General features: G+C 43.2%; 1 protein-coding gene across 5 annotated transcripts in view; it reads left to right on the top strand.

The window, feature by feature from the left end:
• The window catches only part of PITPNC1 (phosphatidylinositol transfer protein, cytoplasmic 1), a 222,602-nt gene that overhangs the window by 101,653 nt on the left and 95,021 nt on the right, over positions 1 to 25,928 (top strand). For 2 of the 5 annotated variants that reach the window (XM_014532424.1, XM_014532428.1), the window contains exons 1-2: positions 12,122 to 12,199; positions 16,400 to 16,548. In XM_014532424.1, coding sequence (XP_014387910.1) covers positions 12,137 to 12,199; positions 16,400 to 16,548 — 212 coding nt within the window. In that variant the 5' untranslated portion in view covers positions 12,122 to 12,136. Of the gene's footprint in view, positions 1 to 12,121; positions 12,200 to 16,396; positions 16,549 to 25,928 lie in introns of those variants that run through there. The other 3 variants (XM_005858679.2, XM_014532427.1, XM_005858678.2) reach the window with 2 other exon arrangements.

Here is a 25,928-nt window from a genome sequence, read left to right as displayed (position 1 = left end):
TTCCCAGGTAGGAGGGATGTGTTTGGGCAGAGACAAAAGAGGCTGGAAGAGATGGGTCTTGTTCAGTGTCAGTCAGTTAGACTGTGAAGGAGAGGGGACCAGGATGGGTTGGAGGGGGCCAACTGTGGAAGGCCTGAAAGGCCTGCAAAGAATGAACACTTGGTCCTTAATGTGAAGGTCAAGGGAGATGCGAGGCTGAAGATGACTTTCCGACAGAGACTGGAGTCCTAGTAGGATTATTTACAGAAAGAACTACAACTTTACCACGTCAAAGCCTATGTTATTATGTTGAAATGCCTCTGTTAATTAAATAGTGCTGAAGTCTCCCAACTGAAAATTCACTTTAAGAATTGAATTTGCTATCTAACTGGGCATCCTACCTTGAACAGTTAAAAATCTGATTGGTCTGCCTTCTAATTTTAGAAGGAATCAGGCTGACCTGCATTGAGCTGTTGCTAACTGGAGCCTGTTACCTGGGTGACTAGATTTACAATATGTCAGAATGCAAATACCATCTGCCCAAGAGGAGGAAGGAAGAAAGGCCTCTCTCCTGGGGGGGAGGAGGGGGAATAAGGGAGGGAGGGAGGGAGATTTCAGGGGATGGGATGGAGGGAAGAAAAAGGGAAAGGAAAACCAGGGAAGAAGATGTGATTTTTCACTTTTAGAGCCTTTTCCTCACTGTTCCTACAAAGGAGTTTGGGATTCGCCCTATGGCAGCCTTATAAGGTAAACCATTAGGGATAGACATGTGGGGTTTAGGTTGTACATTTCTTCTGGGGGAGTGAGCAGAAAAGGTGTAGCATATATCACTTCAGTGTATCACAAAATATTTAGATTCAGATAATTGCAATAGTAATGAAGCCTTTGAATATGCATGGCTCTGGCCTTCCACAATGCCATTAGGAATCAATTTCCAATTGACCAGAGTATATGAGCTAGATCTGGAGCTTGCTGCCTTTATCGGGCGAGCTCTCAGGAAGGGTGACTACAAGCGGCTAGTCCATCTTATTTTCCTGCATATCAGGTCGACAGCGTGAGTTGAAGGGATTTCCTCCCGTAGAACATCTATATTCAGCTCCCGTCCTGCGCAGTGTTTCAGGCTGGGCTTAGAATCACTTGGGAAACATTGAAATCCAAAGGCAGGAAAGTTCTATTTCATGTCATGAAATAACTGTCCCACCAGTTGTCAGCTACAGGAATGGCTTCCACCCACACATTCTGTGAGTCCCAACTGCATGGACTCATTAATTAAAAAATTTTTTAAAATATATTTTTATTGATTTCAAAGAGGAAAAGAGAGGGAGAGAGAAATAAAAACATAAATGACGAGAGCGAATCATTAATCAGCTGACTCCTGCATGCCCCCCACTGGGGATCAAGCCCGCAACCAGGGCATGTGCCCCTGACTGGAATCGAACCCAGTACACTTCAGTCTGCAGGCCGACGCTTTATCCACTAGGCCCGTGGTCAGCAAACTGCGGCTCGCGAGCCACATGCGGCTCTTTGGCCCCTTGAGTGTGGCTCTTCCTAAGCCTTAGGAGTACCCTAATTAAGTTAATAACAATGTACCTACCTATATAGTTTAAGTTTAAAAAATTTGGCTCTCAAAAGAAATTTCAATCGTTGTACTGTTGATATTTGGCTCTGTTGACTAATGAGTTTACTGACCACTGCACTCTGCCAAACCAGCTAGGACAATTTTAATTTTTACTTGAGCATCTCAGGGACTTGTATAGGTGGGTGTGCTTCCTTTAATTGTGGTGTGTCAGAGTTTGTGTAGGAGAACTAATTTCCAGGAGCTGGGCTCAGAACCTTGAGCTCTTGGCTTCTAATTTTGTCACCCTTGTAACTTCCCCTATGACTTCTCTCCTTGCTCTCTTTGGCACAGCTGCCTCCCACCTTTTTAAAAAAAACTCTTCCTAACATCAACCTAAAACTGTCAGCCGCACTCAAGAATAAAGAAAGTCACTTTACTCACCAGGGTACTTGTCACTCAGCCTTATAAATAACCTTTTATTTGAATGTCAAGCAAGTGGCTGAGGAGATTAATGCTAGAGGCAGGGGAGAGTGGATCCTGGAGCTCAACTGCCTGTGTTCAAATATCAGTTCTCCTGCTTTCTAGCTGGGTTCCTGGGGCAACTTACTCAACCTCTCTGTGCATCAATCAGTTTCTTCATTTGTAAAATAGGGATACTAATACTGCCTACTTCATAGGGTTGTTGTGAGGATTAAATAGGAATAAAAGCTTTAGTTAGCATTCTGTGGCAGCTTTCACTATTATTTCTTTTTCCTTTTCTTCTTTTTTTGTTTTTTGTTTTTTGTTAATCCTCACCTGAGGACATTTTCCCATTGATTTTCAGAGAGAGTGGAGGGGATGGGGAGAGATAGAGGGAGAGAAACATCGATGTGAGAGAAACACATCAATTGGTTGCCTCCCACAGGCACCCTGACCAGGGCCAGGGACCAAGCCTGCAACTGAGGTACCTGCCCTTGACAAGAATCAAAGATGGGACTCCATGGGCCGACGCTCTATCCATGAGCCATACCAGCTAGGGCCGCTATTATTTCTGTCATGCATCTTCAGGGGTGCTGAGACATACTGATGTTTTGCTTCAGTATGCAAAGTAAATGACCAGGGTTTGTTTGCAGGCTGTGATTTCCTGCTTTCTTGCCAAGGTAGTGCCTAATGTTCCACGTGCCGCCCTCCCAGACAACTGTAGGCAATGCTGTTCCTTCGTTCCTAACCCCTCACACACTTTCTGCCTGTGCCACATAATTAGTACAGTTGGATATACTATCTTAGCTTGTAATTATCTGTTTGTCACGTTTAGCTCTTTGTTGTTCTTGCAGAGTTATGAAAAGATGCCACGTGGCTAGATAGTTGCCCATGATATTTGCTCATTGGATGTTTCCCAAATGTAAATAAAATTCAGTGACATGAGCAATCAAGGGTACACTTGTCCCAGAGCTTACTCTTGGCTCTTGAAGTCACTTGTTTGACCTTCTTGTTTCTACAGGTAGCTTAAAACTATCCAAAGTAAGTAGGAGACATTATTGATGGGAATGTAAAATAGTGTGCTGCAGTGGAAAGGATAAACGTAGAGTTACCATATGACCCAGCAATTCCACCTCTACATATTTACCCAAGAGAAACGAAACCATATGTCCACACATATATATGTGCAACCATCACCACTACTCATAATCGCCCAAGAGTGGAAACAACCTAAATGTCTACCAAATGATGAATGAGTGAGCAAAATGTGATATATTCATACAATGGAACATTATTTCGTAATAAAAAGGAAGTAAATACTGGTACATGCTGCAATATGGTGACCCTTAAAAACATTATATTAAATTAAAGGAGTCAGTCACAAAAGGCCACATGTATGATTCCATGTATGAAATGTCCAGGATAAGCAAATCTATAGATACAGGAAGTAGATTAGTGGTTGCCATGGTCTGGAAGGAGGGGATACTGGGGGTTGAGTGCTAATGGGTGTGGAGTTTCCTTTGGGGATGATGAAAATGTTCTGGAATTAGTGGTGATGGTTGCACAACCTTGTGAATATACAAAAATCACTGAATTGTATACTTTTTAAAAAGTATGAGAAACTATTTGTCTACTGCAGAGTCTAAAGTCAATTCCAACAGTACTTTTTCAAGAGTAACTGTTGTCTAAAATAGATCAAAAGTGACTTAATCCACAAGAAAAACATGAGATATGTAAATTACCAAGAATGGCTTTTTCACCCCAAATCTTTATGCAAATTATACACATTTGTTTCATAAGTAAATTCTGCAGGTCTTTGTGCTGCTTTCTATGTTGTGATTCTATAATTTACTACATTCTTGGCTGGGTCATCAAAATAATACTGAATGCAGCGTCTATAGTGCAAATAGAAGTGCCTGTTCAGGTCCCGCCCACCCCCACCACCCCCAAGCTCCCTAAGGTGATAATTCCTAGCTATGTTTTTTTGGTGCTCTTATAGAGTGACTTAGCTGTTTGTGAATGTGTGAGGGCCTTTTTGACTTAAAGGAATTTATTGCATTGAGAGTTAATCTTATGTTTGCAACCAGGACATTTCCAAGGGACACCCTCCAACCCCCTGAAAAATAACCATTTCAGATCATCAGTATTTCACCAGAAGGGTTTACTGATTGCCATTTCTAGTTTAAATAAACAATAGGGTTGACATCTTTCCCAGGGTTGTCTCAGTACTTATTTGGAAGAAGGGTTTCATATGCCCATGCACCACCTAAAATGAACTTTACAGGAATGAGAGATCCAAGAAAGAATCTAGGATTGACTTTAAAGCATCCTGTCATCACCTCACACCTATTAGGATGGCTCCCTCCCTCCCTCCCTCCTTTCTTATTTAATGGAAAATAACAAATGTTGGCGAGGATGTGGAGAAATTGGAATTCTGTGCATTGCTACTGGGAGTACAAAATGATGCGGCTGCTGGGGAAAGAAGTTTGGTGGTTCCTTAAAAACTTAAATATAGAATTACCATATGACCCCGCAATTCCACATCTAGGTATAAAATCAAAGAATTGAAAACAGGGACTCAGATAATTGCACACCACAGTTCATAGCAGCATTATTCACAATAATAGCCAAAGTGTGGAAGCAACACAAATATTCATCAGCAAATGGATTAACAAAATATGGTACATACATACATACACAATTGAATATTATTCAGCCTTGAAAAGGAGTGAAATTCTGACACATGCTACAAAATGGATGAACCTTGAAAATATTATGCTAAGTGAAATAAGTCAGTCACAAAGGATACATTTATTCCACTTATATGAGGTGTCTAGAATAGACTGATTCTTGCCCAGCTGGCATGGCTCAGTGGTTGAGCATCGACCTATGAATCAGGAGGTTTTGGTTCAATTCCCAGTTGGGGCACATGACCGGGTTGCAGGCTTGATCCGTGGTAGGGGGTGTACAAGAGGCAGCCGATCAGTGATTTCCACTCATCATTGATGTTTTTAACTCTCTCTCCCTTCCTCTCTAAAATCAATAAAAACATATTTAAAAAATAGATTAGACCAATTCATAGAGACAAAGTAAATTAGAAGTTACTGGGAGGTTGGATTTTAAGAGTTGCTATGTAACGGGTATAGAGTTTCTTTTTGAAATGTTGGAAATGGATGTTGGTGATGGTTGCACAGCAATATGAATGAATGTAATGCCACCAAATTGTAGATTTTAAAATGGTAAATTTTGTTATGTATATTTCATGACAATAAAAAAATGGGGGGGGGGCACCCTGTGAAGAACAACACTTCCTGTTCCTCATTTTATGTTACATTCTTATTTCTCCCAATTTCTTGAAAACTTGGTAAATTATATTTTACTAGAGGCCCGGTTCATGAAATTCATCGGGGGGGGGGGGGGGGGTTTGTCCCTCAGCCCAGCTTCTGCCCTCTTGCAGTCTGGGAGCCCTCGGGGGGATGTCCGACTGACCGCTTAGGCCTGCGCTGCTGCGGAGGCAGGAGAGGCTCCTGCCACTGCCACTGCATTTGACAGCCATGAGCCTGGCTTCTGGTTGAGCAGTGCTCCCCCTGTGGGAACGCACTGACCACCAGGGGACAGCTCCTGCGTTGAGCATCTGCCTCCTGGTGGTCATTGCAGGTCATAGTGACCCGTCATTCCGCCGTTCAGTCGATTTGAATATTAGCCTTTTATTATATAGGTTTGCCTAGGGGACTTATGATGGGAGGACTAGCAACTATCGACATGGGGAGGACAGGGACACCACTTGGCCTTCAAGTACCAGTTGATAGCTCTGGCTGGGTGGCTCAGTTGGTCGTCCCATACACCAAAGGTTTGTGGGTTCTATTCCCAGTCAGGGCATATCCTATGTTTCGGATTCCATGCCTGGTTGGGGCATGTATGGGAGGCAACCTATTGATGTTTCTCTTTCTCTCTCTCTCCTTCTCCCTTCCTCTCTTTAAAATCAATAAAAACATGTCCTGCCCAGCCATAGTGACTCAGTGGTTGAGCATCAACCTATGAACTAGGAGGTCACAGTTCCATTCCCCGTCAGAGCACAAGCCTGGGTTGCAGGCTCTATGTGGGGCATGCAGAAGGCAGCCAATCAGTGATTCTCTCTCATCATTGATGTTTCTTTCTCTTTCTCTTCCTTTCCCTTCCTCTCTGAAATCAATAAAAATATTTTTAAAATAATGATAATAAAAAATAAGTAAATAAAAACATATCCTTGGATGAGGATTTTTTTTAAAAAAGTACCAGTTGATAGAACCTGTCTCCAGGCTGTTAGAATAAGTCCCAAATGCAGTAGGAGCTCAAAAGGGAGAATTTTAAATGTAGCAATTTCTGGACTCTGTTTTGCCTGTCTTCATCAACTGTCCCTGGAGAGCCGCAGTTGACAACCACATGCATTTCTTAATCAGTTACTGCTTCTTTTTACCAAGGAAGAAACACCCTTAAGGCTGCCATTGCTTAAGAAAACGGTGCCTCCCCTGCAAGCAGCCACATACGCACAGGCTGCCTAAGGGCTACAGGTCCTGTACCATGCCTGTGAAACCTGGGGCCTTGCCTCCACTGTGGGGAGAAGAAAGATGCTGGAACTTTCCAAACTCAGGTGTAAGTGGGTCATAACTCTCCCTCTACGTTGCTCAGTAGTTGGCAGAGTCCCCAAACCACTTGCCTCACCAGGTTGCACTTAAGTAAGCAAAGGGGTTCGTTGGCCTTCCAGTATCACCAAGCTCTTGTTATTCTAGACATGACTTGAATAAGTCTTTGAAAACATTCGGAACTCCCATTGTTCGATTGTACTCGAAGCAGCAAGTGTTTCTCTTTGCTTTCAGTTTGCCCTTCTGTGTTCCAAGAGTCTCAAAGACACCAAAACTAACTGCTGTGATTCATGCAAGTATATTTCTGCTTTTAACCAGCACTCCAGCTCCCCTGATGCTACCAGCCTTTTTCCTAAAGGATCGATAGGTGTCATAGGCTTTCTAATTCTGGAAAGTCCCTGCTCACCACATAGTAGACAGACCTATCTCCTGGGAATGCCTTTGACTATGAGGCCAAGGTTACAGAGATGAGCCTGACCAAGGTGGGTGGCAAGGAGAAGCTTCAGGATCCGTTTCCTAGGAAGGTTCTGTCTCTGTTTTACCCCTTTTTAATCTTGTGATTGGCTGCAGGTTTGTGTTCTATAGCAAACACAAGAGCATTGATTGCTTTCTAAAGGTCAGACCTGTCACCAAACCTCTTCATCTACTTGGATTGCGGTCGGTGTCACATTTCTTGGCAGATGACTTGATGGCTCTGGTGAAGCATCAAGCTCCTTCAGCTCATAGCCTGATGCCTTCCAGGTGGAACTCCTCAGGAAACCCTCCTCTTCACCAGGTCTTTCTTGTCCATAGCTCTTTCTCCGGTGTCTGCAGGGCCTGGCACACACGAAATGCTTCTGGAATGCACGGGACTCTCCAGAACCAAGGCTGTCCCCACAACCAGTGTTTGGAGAAATCCCGGTTTCTGCCACAAGGGCCAATGACCTTTGTGGTTTTGAGTTGAGTTCTAGCAATTCCTGTTTGCTCTCTTCGTGATTCTTCACTAATGGCTAATTTGTTCAACTTCTCATTTATAAATACCGTACAAGGGATGACACCTCCTACTTCAGCCCACGCTTACAAAGCAGCCTATATGTGCCGCATGTGATCATTTCGGCTTTTCAGTTGGTCATCAAAGGAGTTCTCAGGGCTAGAATACCACCCCCAAGGGCGAGTCAGTGTCAGAAGGAGCAGATATGTGTACTCTTATTTTTTTAAAATTGATTTTAGAGAGAAAGGAAGGAAGGGTTGGGAGAGAGAGAGAGAGAGAGGGAGAAAAGAGAAACATCGATCCACTGACTCGCACTTTTGCACCCTGATTGAGGGTTGACGCCACAACCTGGGCATGTGCCCTGACCCGGAATCAAACTGGCGACCTTTTGGTGCACGGAACAAGGCTCAACCAACTAAGCCACACTGACCAGGACTGCACTCTTACTGTTCATGTACTAAAAGAATATTGGTACCCTCCTGCGTTTGGTCAGGTATATTCCACTCTCAGATGGCTGAGTGTACTGGAAACGATTTATAGTCTTGCAGCAGCCACAGGTATAGAGCCATGCTTGCATCAGCACAAAGCCTAGCCTGAGCCCTTCCCGTGGCGTTGAGTTGCTGTATTTCTATTCAGCCCAAAACTCAGGATGGGTTAAACATCCGTGTATGATGTTGTTTATATGAGTTTGTCACAAAAGGAAAATTTTTTGAATTAAATGTCGATAACCCAGCTCCTTCTTAAATCTTTTTATCAGCTTTCTCATTCACGCACCCTGGCATAGTGACACAGGCATTACGTAAACAAGGCACCTCAGAGAGCTGCTTATAAAAATCCAGGAGAAAAGATAAATGTGTGATGATGCACTGATATCCTGAAATATGAGCTTCAGGTTTGTATTCTCTTTGTGGAATCGGATATTGGTTTTTGTGGTTTATTGACCTGGCAGGGAGAGATCTGACGAAACACCGAAGAACTTTCCACCTTTAAAAAAAAAAAAAGAACAAGCCTTCCTGTCTACATAGAGAAATCAGGACTTTGAATCATGGAGCTAGAGAGCCAAAGGGGTAAGCCAGTCAGATCCTTGCAGAACCAAATCAGATCCAGCCCTTGCAGGTAAAAATACACACTACTTTCCCAAAGGAAAAAGGAGTTGGAATAATGTCTTACTGTAGAGTCACTCTCAGGTCGATCCCCCAGGCTGAGGAGCCAAGGGGAGGGGCAAGGCTGTGAAATGTGACAGTCACGATTAGAAAGAAGCCCATGTTGTCACTGCCCCCTGTTAAGGTGGGCAGCCTCGGAATATGTTTGTATTCAGTTAATCACTCTCTCTTTCCCTCCTGTCAGGGTCTTTGTCAGCACCATGATGCATTGCTTGGGAGCATCAGCAATGTGAATTCTCCAGAATGCTAATATTAAAGACAAGTTTAAGTTTAGGACAGTGGGCCAGGCGACGCCCCTGGCATGGCAGGAATGGGGGGTGGGTTGTCTCATACAACATTGTCTGGGAGAGAGGTCGTGAAGTCGCTCCTTTGTCTGCTCGACACTTTCAAATAAGCTTTCAAACCAAAGATCCATGCGATAGAAAAGTCCCTGTCCTTTTAAGAAAAACTTTTTCATAATCATAAAAATAGAATCATTGTTAGATGGCCACCCTTATGAACTGGGTGAGCCACACTCACTGGAGACATTCCCAGGCTTTAAAACATTTTGTGATAAAGCATACATCACATAAAATTTACCATTTTAAACATTTTTATGTGTTCAATTCAGTGGCATGGAGTGCATTCATGTTGTGCAAACATCACCACCATCACATCCAGAACGTTGGTATCCTCCCAAAGGGAAGATCTGTGCCATTAAACACAAACTCTCTAGGCCCCCCCACAGTCACCTCTCTCCTTTCTGTCTCTATGAATTTGACTATTCTAGGGGCCTCATATAAGGAGGAGTTCCCAGCCTTTTTATAATATTTTGGCAAATGTTTGATCTGACTTCCATCTCATACAGTTTTTACAGAAGGAAAGGCAGATGGTCAGGTTTCCTTTGGTTATTGCATTGTGCAGGTGTATGGCAGATGCCTGTTTTCCTGTCCTGTATAGAACTGTAGCATAATGGGGCCACGAATGAAACAGATCTTCAGGTCCCCATCAGGCAACCTGTTCCCAAACTGAAGGAGCAATCGCTTCAGCGATTCAGTGTTCAGTTTTATATTTTATGGGGCATTTTAATTTGTAAGTTTTTTCTCACTTGATTCTCACCGTGTCCTGTGAAGTAATTTTGATAGTCCCGTTTTAATAAGAAGAAACTGTGGCTCAAATAAGTATATTGTGTAAGGGCACAAAACTAATCAAAGGTAGAATCAGGACTTCCACTCCAGGTTTTCCATTTTAAAACCCCAGGGCTTTCCACCAGAGCACACTGTGGGCAATTATCACCTCTCTGGAGGTCCAGGTAATCGCCAGTCCTCAGGAAGGGAGGGCTTCTCCAATATATCCCTAATTACCAGTGCTCCACCTCGCTGGCTTGGAAACACGCAGAAACCCTGGGCCTGGCTCTGTCACCTGACCAGCCAGCCTCAGAAATCTTGGTGTGGCATAATGGCCTGACTCTCAATCCCTGTTGGACTACATTAGGGTCTAGACCAGTGTTGTCCAATAGAAATAAGTGAGTTACAAATGTGAGCCACCTACATTATTTTATTAATTTATTTTAAATATATTTTTATTGATTTCAGAGAGGAAGGGAGAGGAAAAGAGAGATAAAAACATCAATGATGAGAGAGAATCATTGATCGGCTGCCTCCTGCATGTCCCCTACTGGGGATCAAGCCTGCAACTGGGGTATGTGACCTGACCTGGAATCGGACCCTGACCTCCCGGTTCATAGGTCAGCGCTCAACCTCTGAGCCACACCATTCGGGCTACCTACATAATTTTAAATTTTCTAGTAGCTACATTTATAAATTATATTAGGAAATATGTAAAGTTAATTTTAAGAATATACTTTAGTCAGTGCAATATAGTTTGCAGAAAAATACTATAGTTTCAATATATAAGTAATATAAAATCATTAATGAGTTATTTCACTTTTGGGGGGTGTTACCAAATCATCAGAATCCAGTGTGCATTCTATACTTACAGCAAACTGAAATCAGATGCTAGATTTTCATTAGATACCAGATCTGAATTTAAATTTCATAAAATTTCCAGTTGAAAAAGTAGATTTACATACCCAAACAATCATATATAACATTTTTCTAATAGGTGAATTGAGTGTCAGTTTTGAAATTTAAATTCATTAAAATGAGAGAAAATTAAAAATTCAGTCCCTCCATTGCACAAAGTTTCAAATGCTCACTAACCACATGTGGCAAGTGGCCACTAGACTGGATAGCACCGGTCTAAGGGAACAGCCAAAGCTGCCCAGACTGGGCCCCGTACAAGGAACTAGAATGAGGGTCAGCAGACTTTTTCTGTCAGACAGTAACTTTGCAGACCATGTAGTCTTCATTGTAACTACTCAACTCTGTTGTTGTATCTTGAAAGTAGACACAGAATGAATGAGCTTGGTTGTGTTCTAATAAACTTTTATTTAAAAGACAGGTGCCAGCCCACATAGTTTGCTGGCCAGGACATTTTCCCCGGCACCTTAGCTGTGCTATGGGATTACAGAAAACGCTAGCCTCTAGCATTCTGAGATGAGGGTGTTAGAATCTGGACTCATTGTATCTCTCTTCCTGTGTTTAATTACAATTTGGGCACCACTTGGCAATGCACCCGAATCCTGTGGGATGTTCTGTCTTTCAGATGCTCTCTCTTCAGGAGTCTCCTTGCCCTTCATGAGGCAACTGCTTCACTGCACTTTGAGGTCCATGTATTGAAAGTGGAGAAGGCTAGAAGAAAGAATTTCAACAAATGCATTAACAGTGCTGTGAATAATGTGGGAAACTCCCAAGAATACCAAATTGTATCGCCCTCTACTGTTTCCTTCTCCCACACAGCCAGAGTAAGACAGGCAGGAATCAAGCCCATTTCACAGGTGGAAAAAATACATGATACCACGTTAAGTCAGAGGATCGGTATTTCTCTGTGGTCATTGGGTTATGTGACATCCATTCATTTTGATGGTGTACCTGCCTTTAGGTCCCACGTCATATCATCAGGAGATAACTCCATACGGAGTCAATGATGTTTATTGCAAAGCAGAGGTTTGGAAATAGAATTGGGAGGAAGAGAAAGAGAATAGGAAGGGAGGAGACAGGGTTGGAAGGAAGATAGGTCGCTACCCCCTTGGTTCTTTAGGGTGGGGTGTATGGGAGGCGAGCTTGCAGAGATCTCTGAAGCTCAGCAGCTTTGGGGAGCAGTTAAGTGCCTATCAGCCTTAGGAGTTCTGTTGAGCCTAAAACTTTGGGTCCAGTAGTTCTTCTGGCAAGGGTGATGTTCACGGTGTTACTGGTGCTCCCTTAATAATTCTTTACCATTCTCAGGAGCTTCATCTTGGGGTCTCCTTTTGTAACATCAGAGTTGGAGGTTGAACTGTATTAGGATGATTATGCCCAGCCATAGAGTTTGCAAAGTGCAGACTGTTGAAACCTCTCGGCTTTTCCAGGTACATTACGCAACTCTTCCTTCTCTCAAATTTTGTGGCGCTGTGTGCAAGTGCGAAAGATCTGAGTCCCCATGATGCTTTTTAACTACAGAGCTAATTACTTGGGGTAGCTATCCTGACGATGGCTCACATGGGGGCCCAGCCCTGCAGTGCAGAGCTGTCTCTACTGTGATTGCCTGTAATGATGATTATCCAACCTCTGGAATTATAACAATAGATTTTACCAAGTTAGAGCATAATTGCTCCACCATTTCATATGTGAGCACAGTTTAAACAACTTTGATCTTTCAAATGATATCGGGCTTTTATTATTCATCTTCTGTAACAGTGGCTCTGAACAACCCTCCTCCCCCCTTTAATCACAGTGAGGCTTTGATTTGTTGAAGCAATTCACCTGTTAGAGACATAAAGGCTGAAGTTGGGTGGAGAAGAAAGAGTGCAGACCTGTGATGTTAAATCCCAGCTCTACCACCTAGAAGGCTCGGGGCCTGAGAGAGTTTCTAACCTCTCTGAGACAGCTTCCTCGTCTGAAAATACCCCTCTGCATGAGTCATTGTATTAGAAATGAACACGAAGCACCTAATTTATAGGAAATCAGTTAAGCTGTATAGTGTCACTCCATCGTCATCACCACCACCATCACTATTATCATCAACATCGTCACCATCAATTATCTGGCTTCAAAGTCTATGGAGTTCTGAGTCTTTGGATTTGGCTGTGTTCATTTGACATATGAGTTTGTTTGGAGTTGGTGGTCAAGGATGTGGTATTTTCACTAAATTAGGACGGAGCTTTGCAAGAAATGCCTGGGCACCGTTTTGTGCTGAGCAAGTCCTAATGAGTGCCTTTGTCTCCCTCTGACCCAGTGGTTCTTAGCATTTAGTGTGCATTTGAGTGTGATTCCCAACTTCCTTGTCCCCTAGAGTCTGAATTTAAAAGGGCTGGAATGGCCTGGGATTTAGCATTTTTAGGAGTGTATTTGGTGATTTTGAGGCAGGTGGTTCATGAACCGTCTTGTCTTGCCCTCTTCCCCTAACTGAGAAATGCATGTGTCTGTGGTTTATAAACAGCAGCAAAACCTTTGCTTCTGGATGGCCCAGCTCCAATGGCCACAACCAGCCGAGCAGACCTGATTTGCTTGGGAAGGAGAGAAGTGACCGCTGCTGAGCCCTTGACCATCTGTGTCAGGGCTTGAGTGTCCCCACCCTCCCTTTACCCCCACCTCCTCAATGTCACCTACATCTTTGCATCTAGTGTCAGTCAGTCGCCCCTAGCCTGACTCTATCTTAGTGAGCTAAGGCTGATGTCTGCTGGGCACTAGCTCATTCAGGAGTCCCTGGAATGATCAATGAGCCAGGCAGTGGGGCAGCCAGGCAGCCGGGCCTTCCTCTGAGCGCCGTGAATCAGCTGCTGCTGCCTAGGCCCAGTCCCTTCTCCTCGGAGCAGGAGGCACTTGAGCTGAGCAGAGTCAGGCTGATGGCTTTTCTGTGTCATGCATTGTTCTTGATCCTGTTTAGGAGCTCCAACCCACTCACATATGAAAAATAAAGACCATCCAGTGGTAGACATGTCCCTTCTGCCAAATCCCCCACTAAAGTCCTCGACAGAATTTTGGTTTAGAGGGCAACTACTTCAGAAGCAGAGTCAACACTTAAAAAAAAATTAAGGTGAAAAATCACATAACAGAAAGTTAATCATTTCAAGGTCAATTCAGTGGCATCTAGTCTATAACAATATTCAGTCACCACCTCCATCCAGATCCAAAACACTTTCATCATCCTAAAGGGAACCTCGTCCCGCACCCACTGTATTAGTTGCTAGGGCTGCTGTAACAAAGCACCACGCATTGGGTGGCTTCAACCAGAATCTTACGGTCTCACAGTCATGGATGCTGGCAGTCCAAGATCAAGGTGTCAGCAGGTTCCTAGCAGACGGCCGTCTTCTCCCTGCAGTGATTCACCTCATCTTTCTATGTGTGTCTGTGTTCAACTTACCCTTTTGTATAAGGACATGAGTCCCATTGGATTAGTGCCTACTCTGAAGTCCTCATTCCTTTTTTAGCTGAATAATATTCCACTGTAGGTTAATACTTCTTTTTTGAACACCGAGTACATAGCAACGGCCAGTGAAATCTTTGCTCCCTGAGCAGTGAATTATTCTGTTATAGGCTTGTGTTCCCCTCTGCATAAGGTGGATTGTTGATCTCAAGGGTATAGCGCACAGATCTTACTCTGTACGCTTTTTCTTACTGTCTTCCTCCTCAAAAGAGTGTTAGTCTTTGTGAGCAAAAGTAAAAGTAAGGACTTATTAAGGGGAAGCCAAGTCATGTTTCTGATCCCAGAAATTGTTTTAAAAATAGATTTTTACCTTTGATTTTTCTCTCTCCTCTTGCTGCTTTTATCCTCACAGCTATCTCTCCTCCCAAGAACACATACACTCCTGTTAAAAGTATTTTAATAGAAGAAGGTAAAGGGGGGGACGCTAAATGGTGACGGGAGGAGACTTGACTTGGGGTAGTGAACACACAATACACTATACAAATGATGTATGATAGAATTGTACACTTGAAACCCATATAATGTTACCAACCAATGTCACCGCAACAAATTCACTAAAAAACATTTCTTTTTAAAGGGCATTTTAAATGCCGACCATCCTAGGAAGGGACGTGGCACAGACAGGGAGCACTGCCCTTTGAGAAGACCAGCTGCCTTCTGCTCTCATTGTCATGGTTACTGGGCCTGGTCCCTCGGGCTGGCCTCAGACCAAGGCCTTTCAGATTCTCTTCACACTCCCCTCCCTGCACCTGCCTCAGAGTGAGAGTGGGATCTCTTGGCTTTGGAACCGATTGCCCTGCTGACTTGTACATTTCACCTGCCTCCATAATTTAAAATATCTCTTTCTCTCTCATGCATGTAGACAGGAGACCTGCATCCTTGCTGGCCTGGGATCAACCCAGAACTGTTACTAGCTTACTGCAGACATAGGACCCTTTCCCTCATCCCATCCCAACTACTGTGTGTTGTTTCACCCCAAAGGACCAAAGCAGGTGGCATTGTCCTGTCTCCTGACTCTTAATTCCCTCCTTCCTCTCTATCTCTTTTTTTCTATTTTTAAAAATATATCTTCATTGATTTCAGAGAGGAAGGGAAAGGGAGAGAGGGAGAGAGAGAGACAGACAGAAACATCAATGATGAGAGAGAATCATCGATCTGCTGCCTCCTGCATGTCTCCCACTGGGGATCAAGCCTGCAACCCGGCCATGTACCCTGATTGGGAAATCGAACTGTGACCTCCTGGTTCATAGGTCGATGCTTAACCACTGAGCCATGCCAGCCAGGCTCTATCTCTTTCTTTTCCTCCATCAAATTAGTTTTGCCACCCTGGAAGTTCACTGGGTGAAGAAATGCCTGCCAGCCACAGGATTTTCAGAGAGGCAGGAAGGAGAGTGGAACAGTTTGAAAAAAAGGACAGAAGAGAAATTGTCCATATTCTGTGTTATTCCATATTATCATTTTCATGTAAGCACAGGTGGCTTCTGGGACCCCAGGCTGGAAGGCTCCACACTGTTAATGGAATTGGATAAAAGTAGTTAAAGATACGTAATTTTCCTCACTGGGGATCGGCCTTTGGAACACAGGTTTCACTCTGGGGGGCCTGGACAGCTGGAGTTTTTAAGAGCTTCCAGGTGCTTCTAATGTCCAGCCACCTTTGAGAACTGCTGTTCCAGGGAGCAGAGCCCTCCAGGAGAGTTTGAACCCTTTATAGGAGGTGATGGAGGAGACAGGTGACATCTAATCCTCTTGTGCCCAGCAATGCAGGTAATTAGGCAAAAAGAAGGGACAGACGGAACACACCCTGGCCTGTATTTTGCTGAGAAAAATAGGATTTTAGCTCCACTTAACCCTGCAGGGCCCGATGGGAAGGGAGATTCCCGTGCCCTCGCCTCCCTGCTGCTACCCGTGGCTTGGTGGGCTGCCAACCCCAAGGTGATTGCCAACGTGATGCAGAATGTTCACAGGAACATGTCGTTTCTGCCTTCTGCTCACCACTTGCTCTCCTCGCTCCCCAGGAGAAGGAACACCAGGCCCACGTGTCTGCTCTCTTTCCTGAGCAGAAAGTGCTGTTAGTTGTTTTATGGGGGAGGGGGAATGTTTTCAAAGGGCACGTGGGGCTGACCTCCGTCTCTGTGTTTTGCAGTACAAAATCGGACAGCTGTACATGATCAGCAAGCACAGCCATGAGCAGAGTGACCGAGGGGAAGGCGTAGAAGTTGTCCAGAATGAGCCCTTCGAGGACCCTAACCACGGCAACGGGCAGTTCACCGAGAAGCGTGTGTATCTCAACAGGTGAGTGGTGGCAGCTGGTGTCCTGCCTCTGGGCCCTCACCACACAGGAGCCCCTCTCACTTGGCCCCATAGCACCTGAGGTCGAGGTGGGATAAAAAGGCAGCTTGAAAGTCATTAGGTCAGCTCTCTGCATCCACCAATCTAGTTGTTTCCAACAACAGAATCCCCTGTGTTCTGCAAAATAGTTCTCAACTGCATTTCATCAAGAGGAGCTTTCCTCTTACCTTCCCCACGCTTTAAGGGACAGGTTAGGGTGAAATCTGATCTTAAGGATGAAAGGGCTTTGTCTTCTCCTTTGGTTAGAAGTTGGCTTTGCCTGCAAGGGAGTGTAAAGAAGTGTTGAAGGTGGCCGTGTGCCATTGGGGTCTTGGCGTGGTAAGATTCCCACTTCCTGCCAGGTGACCACTCAGGTGTCTGCAAGGGAATTGACCAAACGAACGGTCACCTGTGACCAGTGTGTGCTATCCAGTGCTCAGGTGGTTTCCATTTCTTGGGTGGACCCGTGCTTCCCAAGGAGGAGGTGGTCACCCCTGCTTCGGATGGGGAAAGACTTGAGGATGATAAAGCAGTACTCATCAGGACTACCATTTCTGCTTTGCAAAATATAGTCTTTAATCTCTTGCTATTTTCTTATCACTCATGGCATAATTGATCATCAGTGCTTGTTTGATTTCCTCCCCATGGAAATCACCTCCACTCCAGCCCATTTTCTTCCTTTCCTTTTTTCCCTGGGTCAGAAATTTGTAGTCACATGCCAGATGGAATATATTTTATGGAAAGTAAGGGTTGACTCTAGTGAACCAGTGTGTGACCAGTCTGGGCCTTGCTGTCATTTCCATGAATACTCTTTATGCCCACGTGCAGCTTCTCCAATTGGCCCACGTGTGATTATTCAGAAAGCATTTCTGACACAATAGCTGGATGTTGCCCCCGGTTTATTCCCTGACCCATTGTCCGTGCTTTGACCATCGTTCAAGCCATATTTGGATCCCACGTGGCCTCCACGCTCCGACAGGCTGAAGTGGACTGTTCCTTCTTTGTGGAGAGTTTGGGTCCTGTCACTAGGTGTGTGGAAATCTCTCAGTGAAGCCTTGGGCTGCTTAAACCAACATGTGTTCTTTTTTTTGTTTTGTTTTTGTTGTTAATCCTCACCCAAGGATATTTTAAAAATATATATTTTATTGATTCCAGAGAGGAAAGGAAAGGAAGAGAGATAGAAACATCAGTGATGAGAGAGAATCATTGCTCAGCTGCCCCCTGCACACCCCCTACTGGGGACCGAGCCCGAAACCTGGGCCAGGAATCAAACCACGACCTCCTGTGTGGTTGGGCCACACGAAGATATTTTTCCATTGATTTTTAAAGAGTGGAAGGGAGGGAGAGAGAGAAACATTGATATGAGAGGAGATTGAACCTGTAACCGAGGTACATGCCCTTGACTGGAATCGAACCTGGGACCCTTCAGTCCACAGGCCAGCGCTCTATTCACTGAGCCAAACCAGCTAGAGCTAAACCAACATGTTTTAATCTGCTTGGGGATGCAGTACCGGGGATTTCCTGAGTCATGATGAAATGCAAATTAGATTGGTCCCATTCATCTCCTTGGAGCTGTGAATTTCCAGGGTTTGGAACCAGTTCAGCCTCTAGCCAGCTGTTGATTTGCAGGAGTAGCTGAGCCCTGGGTCTCTCCTGCGGACGGTTTCCTTTCAGAGAGAGGTTTCTAAACATGCTACTTTGGCTTGTTAGTGCAGGCGATATAATTCAAATGTAGAGCCCAGATCATCTCTGTATAGCAAAGAGAAGTAAGGGAGATGTAAGAAAACAGGTACAGTTATTGCCTGGGGAATGTTCTGTATTTACCAAATTCTAGAAGAAATTTTAGAAAACTTGACTTTTCCTAAAACAGAACAAGAAGTATCCAGCTGTCTCTGTCATGTCTGTTTTCTCTATCAAAAATATGGTATTTATTTTAAAGGAGAATAATAAACAGCAGTAAGAGGGAAATTTGTTATAAATAGAATATCTGGATTTCCAGGAATAAGTACCAAAAAGATTAATGTGGACCTTCCCCCCACCTCGTATGACAAACACAGGATGAAATATAACAATATAAAGCGGAGTTCCAAACAAAGAAAGGGAAATCCTCAGGTACGAGAAATAAAGAGGAAACTCAAACCAGAACGGAAAGCAGATGAGCGAATGCTAAGGAAGCCGGAGGCAGTCAGAACTAAGTGAGGCCTGACATCTGAGAGGTGCCACACCCATAGGGGACAGATATATGGCCTTGGCTTATGCAAATGGGAGGTGGAACTGAGACTTGTGCATAAAAATAATTTTTGAGCCCGGGTGATGTGATTCAGTGTTTGAGCAGTGACCTATGAACCAGGAGGTCACAGTTCCATTCCCAGTCAGGGCACATGTCCGGGTTTTGGGCTTGATCCCCAGTGTGGGGCATGCAGGAGGCAGCCAATCAATGAGTCTCTCTTCATTGATGTTTCTATCTCCCTCTCCCTTCCTCTCTGAAATCAATAAAAAAAATTTTTTAAATTATTTTTTACAATAAAAGACAGAGAGGTTACAGGGACTCATACTGAAAGAACTACTAAAGTATGTACTTGAAGTAAAAGGAACTTGAATCCAAGAAGGAAGGGGGGAGGGTCTAGAAGTAATAATAAACAAGAAGTTGGTAAACATCTGGGCAAATCTGAATGAGCATAGAATGTTTTAAAAATATTAATGATGAGTAATTGTGGGTATGTTCATGGAATTTAAATAATAGACAGTAATAGCAGAAGATGAGAGCATAGTAATTATAGTAAAAACACTCTTAAGTTGCAAATATTATTTAGGAAGAGGAGGGAAATGTTGATTCGTTTAAACTTTTGAAAGGCAAGTGTGCATATTCAAAATGTAAAGGTGACCTCTGAAGGAGCAGGTATATACTTGTAAGTATTTAACATCCAAGAGAAAACTTGATCAATTCAAAAGAAGGCAGAGGAAGAACAAAGAGAATCCTGCAAAAAGCATAACTAGAAAACAAATTTTGATGATAAGATAAATCAAAATACATCAGTGGGCACAATAAAGGTATGTGAATTAAATCCTAAACCTCAACCTAGAGCAACAAATATATGGCAACACTGACAAAATCATAAGTAGCCTAAAGTTATAGTGGGGGATTTTAACATAATATCAGTTTAACAGACTGAGACACAGAGAGAATATAAACAACAGAATGGCAAGCTTGATCCAGTGGACATTACTACATTCTGGAACCAGTATGCTTTTCAAACACACACGAAAATGTACAAAACCTGACTACAAACCAGGCCAGAAATCTATCTCAACAAATACCAGAAAATCAATATCATGGAGATCCTGTGGGCTGATTACAAAAATAAATTGATAACAACAACAAAGAGTTTTTTCATCATTTAGAAAATGTAAGCATTCCCAAATAATTCATGGGTTGAAAATATCAGATACCCACCTTCCCGACCACCTTTGCAGCAAGGGGAGGCCAAACCACCTAGTTCCAGCCAATGAAATATAAGATTTTTCCTTCGATAAAAAGAGGAAGATGTTCAAGAGAGACATGATCTGCTTCTGGGGAAGGGGATGAAATGGATGGTGACAGCTGGGAAGGCAGTGAGTAGTACCTACCACGTGAACCTTAACATCAAAGCTGAACAGTATCAGTACAAAAAGGACACTTACAGACCCATCTCAGTTAAGACATGAATATCCTATATAAACCATGAGCAAATCAGATACCTCAGAATGTAATAATAACAATAAATCATGACTTAAATAAAATTTATCCTTGACTGTTAACATCAATATGAGAATTCAGCAAGATTTTTGGGTATAAAATCCACATCAGAAATCACTAGCATTATTATTATACAGCAGGAACAATAAATGGGAAAGAATGACTTTTTAAAATTCTACTTATAATGGAAAAAGAAAGCTGAAGGTACCCAGTAACAAATCCACAAGATATACAAAAACTTTTTGGAAAAAATATGAAATGTTAGCAGAGGACATTTTAAAACTCCAGACAAAAGGTAGCATTCATTCATGGGCGGGAAATGCTATATTGTAAAGTTGCTGTCAGTTCCCAAATCAATCATACATTTAATGCAAATGTAATTAAAATGTCAACAAGGTTGTTTTTAAAATAGAATTAGAGAATATAATCCTAAAAGTCCTAATTACTATAGCTTTATAAAGAGCCTTGATATCTGGTATGACAAGTCCCTCCTACTTATTCTACTTTTCTAAAATTGTTCATATAAATTTTAGAATTAGAAACCCAAGTGGCATGAAAAATGACTGAAGAAGCCAAGAACGTTTAACCTAGAAAACCTAGATAATGGATAAAACTGGATAATGGTGTAGTCAGGGAGGAAAGAATTAGGCCTGTGTATTCTATAAGACCCAGGAGGGCCGATTGGACAAAGACCAATGGGTGAGAATGCCAGGGAGAAATCTCAGGCATTCTCACCCATTTAGGGACAAAATCGCAGTAGGCAGGCCATGGGAGAGGGCAGTAGGGTGCCTTGTGGTCAGTTATGCTGTCACGGCGGGGTCCTGAGCATGAGCGGAACCCAGTCTTCAGGCTGTCCCTGAGCAGATTCAAACATCAAATAGGCGGTTAAACTGGACAGCCTTTCAGGTCCTTTTCAACCTGAATTTTCTATGCTCAAAGCAAGTTTCAGACATTATCCTGACTCTCCTCCAGCATACATAAATGAGGAACCAAGAACTTACAGTTCCCTTTGTACAAATATAAACTAGATCCATCCTTTTATCATTTAAAAGGCATGTATGGAAGAGTATGCATCAGGTATTTTTAGAAGCAGGTAGATTATGGTTTAGTAAGAAAGAAAGAAAAACTGACGTGTGACATAACCATAAAATAATAAATAGTTCTATAACCATAAAATAATCAAACCCATTACTTTGTGGCTACAAACTTGAGTTAACCCACCTCAAGTTGACCCATGTCCTCCAGTGCCCATTTAATAATGTACACAGAAATATCATTGTCCTCTGGACCTGAATTCATGAGGTGGCAAAATAAGCCAAATCTCATTCAGAAGTTGCTTCTTAAATTTATTATCCAAAGCAACTACTGGAGATACTGGAAATACTCAAAGCCTGTGTAGTCAGGACCTACTCTCTGAGTCTGTCTTGAGTAGAAAGGACATTTCAGGGAAGGATGTTAGTGGCCCACAGAATTATCCGGAGGCTTGAGACTGGGTAGCTCCCAGGGGCCAAGGGCAGCATTGATGAGAACCACCTTTAAGTAGAGTGAGACTGTTTCATTCTGTCATCACCCCCACAAGCTGCCATGAGTAGGTCCCAATTGTCCCTTTTTTTTCTTTTTATCACTTGTCCCAAAATTCTAAAATAAGTATCCCATTGAGCTCCCAGTCCAAGCCTGAGCCCCCCTGAGTGGGAAGAGGAACTTCCAGCTGGTTTGCAAAGCACTGCAACGTTACATATTCTCACCAGCAGCCCATGAGGGTCCCGATTTCTCTACACCAAGCATGTCAAACTCAAAGGCTAACACGGGCCAAATACACAAGGTTTAAGTTTATGTGGACCGCAAAAAACAAAAGCTTGAATTTTCATAGAAACATAGGTTTATTTTGATAGAGACATGCTGAATACAAGGGCTGAAATAAACGAGTAATCGTTAACATAAAATAATAGAACATTTTAATAAAAATTAATATTTTTCTTGAACATTAACTTACCAGACACTGAATAATTGCACAAATTAATAAGTGTAATGCAAAGAAACCTATTTTTCTAGTTCTCCGAAAGAGAAATATTTCCTGTTGCGCACACCAAACAAGTCAGTTCAAGACTAATGACATGGCAATCGGCTGCTAAAATATTCGCTGCTAGTATTAATGGAGAGAAATGGTGTGCCTGCGCATAAGGCGCGTAAGGGAAATGAATGCAACACTATGATAGTAATCAGTCATTAGCGAATGGTGTAGTTTGTTATTAATAATTATGTATAACAGGATATTGTAAAAATTAAGTTATGAAATTTTTATTAAAACATTTCTTACATACCGTTATGTTGGCTGGGCCACAAAAATATTCGTTGCGGGCCGCGAGTTTGACATGCCTGCTCTACACGATCAGCAACATTTTTTATTGTCTGTCTTTTTGGTTATAGCGATCCTAGTGGGTGTGAAGTTATATCTCGCGGTTTTGATGGGCATTCATGTCCCTAATGCTTTTCATGTGCTCATCAGCCATTTGTATTTCTTCTTTGAAAAATGCCTATTGAAGTCCTTTGTCCTTTTTAATTTGGTAAGATGTCTTTTATAAGGCCCTTTTATCCCTTCATTACTTGCTTTCATCTCCCAGGGTTGCTCTTGCCTCTGGCCCTTCCTATAACATCTAATACACTGTTGGGTGCGCAGTACATTTTGGCGGTTGCCTAATACATTTAGGACATCACATTAGCGCTGATACATTAGTGCATTTGGTGGTTGTCCTTAGATCCAGTTTAGTTATCCAAATAACTTGTCTTAAAAAATCCTGGAATCCAGGGAAAGGAGGCAAGATACTCATCAAACTCTGGAATAGGGATTCTAAATCAAACCTGTAGCCCAGAATCACGTGAGGTGATTCTTTTATCCCTTTTTATTTCCTTTTCATATTTAGCACCTCTCCAATCCCTTCCCATTGAGGAGTGGGAATCGGTGGGGGTGGGGGTGCCTTGGAGGAAAGATGAAGCCTATTTTAGGCTTGTTTTTCAGTCATGAAGTGACATGTTCTTCCCCACCACGGCTGCTGGATTAATTAGGCTATGCTGGCAGCTGCCAGTCAGGGAGGGTTGCCAGCTTCCAACAGTGAGTCCTCCTAATGCCTCAGTCAGTTTGCAGAGAGAATGTTTCTCTTGCTATGTGGCTCGTACCTTCCAGGGCAACCTCTTCTGGACTCAAGCAGCTCTGGGTAGGAGAAGGTACAGCTTCCATAAGCCATGAATCCTGTTTAACTGGACAAGCAAAGCCACCAGCTGGTGGCTCTACCTATGAGCTCATCGGTAGAGCTTTGTTGCCATGGCTTGGGTCTGTCTTTCACATTTCCTCTTCCTGTTCTCCCAGATCTTCCCCAGAGTAAGAGCCCAGTGCCCCGAGCTCATGTGCCTTTGGGGGGGCCCACCACCTCGGCAACAGGTCATAGAAAAGTGTCAGAGCCAGAGATTCTGACCTCAGAGCTTATATCCATGCTATTTTTAAAGGCTCTTCATGGTCATTATTTGGCTTTTGTATATCCAGATGCAATCTTCATTCATTCAGAAAATATTTATTGAGCATCTGCTATGTGCCACGTGCCAAGGCCCCATTCTAGGTCAGGACAGGCAGCTCTGAGCAGAACAAAGCCGTCTGCCCTGGTGGGGCTAGCATGTAGTCATAATATCTAAAAGTCGCTGCATACCTTGGAATACTTAATCTTCTATATAAATATATATTTAATATGCTATTAGATAAATTATTCAATTAATAATTTTAAATATATATATTTATTGGGACAAATAGAGCATGTAAGGGACTTCTTTCAGGCATACTTTTTAGTGCTTACTATTCTGTTCTTTCCCCACCTCAATTCTTAAGAACATGCCAGGCATTCCCACAATGACGGAGCCCTCAGCTACTCCATGGGAAATCACAAAAACAATGTTTAGCTAATTATTAGGACCTTAGTGTCCAGTTCAGTGGTCTCCCATCTTCGTTCCTTTTTAAAAAAATATATATGTTTTTATTGATTTTGTTAGAGAGGAAGGAAGAAGGAGAGAGAGATAGAAACATCGATGATAAGAGAGAAACATCAATTGGCTGCCTTCTGTACACCCTACTGGGGATCAAGCCCATAACCTGGGCATGTGCCCTGATCGGGAATCAAACCAGCGACCTCTTGGTGCATGGGATGATGCTCAACCAAATGAGCCACTCCAGCCTGGCCATCTTTGTTCCTTGATGGCTGATGTTGACACATGTGGACTGCTCCTCTGGGTTCCCCACAGCATGCTGGCCACATGTCCCTCACACTGTCCAAGCAAAACCCTCCTAAGAACCTGCTCCAGATAGGCCTCTTCCCGGAATCCCCGCATAAAGTGTCCCTTTCATTTGGGAGAGCGGTGGTGGTATCCAGGAACTTCTTGTGAGGGAAGCCGGCAGCCCCACCTCTTGCTGGTGATGGCTCCAGTCTGGAAACTGCTCATCTCTCTGCTGCCATAGGAAGAATTACATTACTAGCAGAACTAAAAGACCAGCCAGAAAAACCATTAGGAAGAGTACAGCAGCTGCAGAAGAAGTGTAGAGACCTCAGAAATTACTGTATGTGGAACTGGATAGGAATAATTGATTATTATCCAAAAATTGTCAAATGGACCAGTGGGAAATGAGTTCACAAAGGCAACTAAGTCCTTTTATTTTTTTTAAATGTGTTTTTATTGATTTCAGGGAAAGAAAGGGAGAGGGAGAGAGAGAGATAACAACATCAATGATGAGAAAAAATCATCAACCAACTGCCTCCTACACGCTCCCTACTGGGGATCGAATCCGGGCCCTGGGAATCGACCATGACCTCCTGGTTCATGGGTCGACGCTCAACCATTGAGACATACCAGCCAGGGCAGCAGCTAAGTCCTTTTAAAGTCATTTAAGTGAGCTGCAGTCAGCACTGACAGTGGCAGGGTTCTTCAGGTGCGCTCTGCCGGGGAACATCCTGAGCGAAGCACTTTTTCGTGAACTCGGGAAGCCTGTCTTTCTGCTGGGAATGTTGACATCCAAAATTTCCAGTTAAGACCATTGTAAATCTGGTCCCTGTTGAGAAAATTAGATTAGACTCCACTTAGATCACATTTGGCCTAATGATGTTTAGTACCTCCTGGGGCCCAATATTCCCCAATGTGCATTAATTGTGAAGTGAGATTATATGTCATGAGGAAACGTGGTGATAATCTGGATTATAAAGTACCAGAAGCTTCTAATGGAGCGGGATGTTTATGTTTCAGTTTCATAAATTCTTTACGAAGGAGGTAAACACTTTTAACCCGAGTGTTCAGATTATGCCTGCCTATGGGGCCTTCTTCTCGGGTCAGTTGTGATTCAGGGAAACCTGGAGAATGTATGAAGGCTGCAGTGACTATATTCACTTAGGTCCAGGCTGGGTTTCTCAGTCTTGGTGCTGTTCATATTGGGGCCAGATAGTTCTTTGTTGTGGGCACTGTTCTGTGCATTGTAGGATATTGGGCAGCATCCTGGGCCTCTAGACAGCAGCAGCATCCCTCCACCCACCCCTCCCAGTCGTGATCACCAGAAATGTTTCCAGACATTATCAAATGC

The sequence above is a fragment of the Myotis brandtii genome, unplaced genomic scaffold (assembly GCF_000412655.1).
Source record: "Myotis brandtii unplaced genomic scaffold, ASM41265v1 scaffold120, whole genome shotgun sequence".
Lineage (NCBI taxonomy): Eukaryota > Metazoa > Chordata > Mammalia > Chiroptera > Vespertilionidae > Myotis > Myotis brandtii.
The sequence above is the reverse complement of the archived record's forward strand: the minus strand, read 5'-3'. Positions and strand labels throughout refer to the sequence as shown.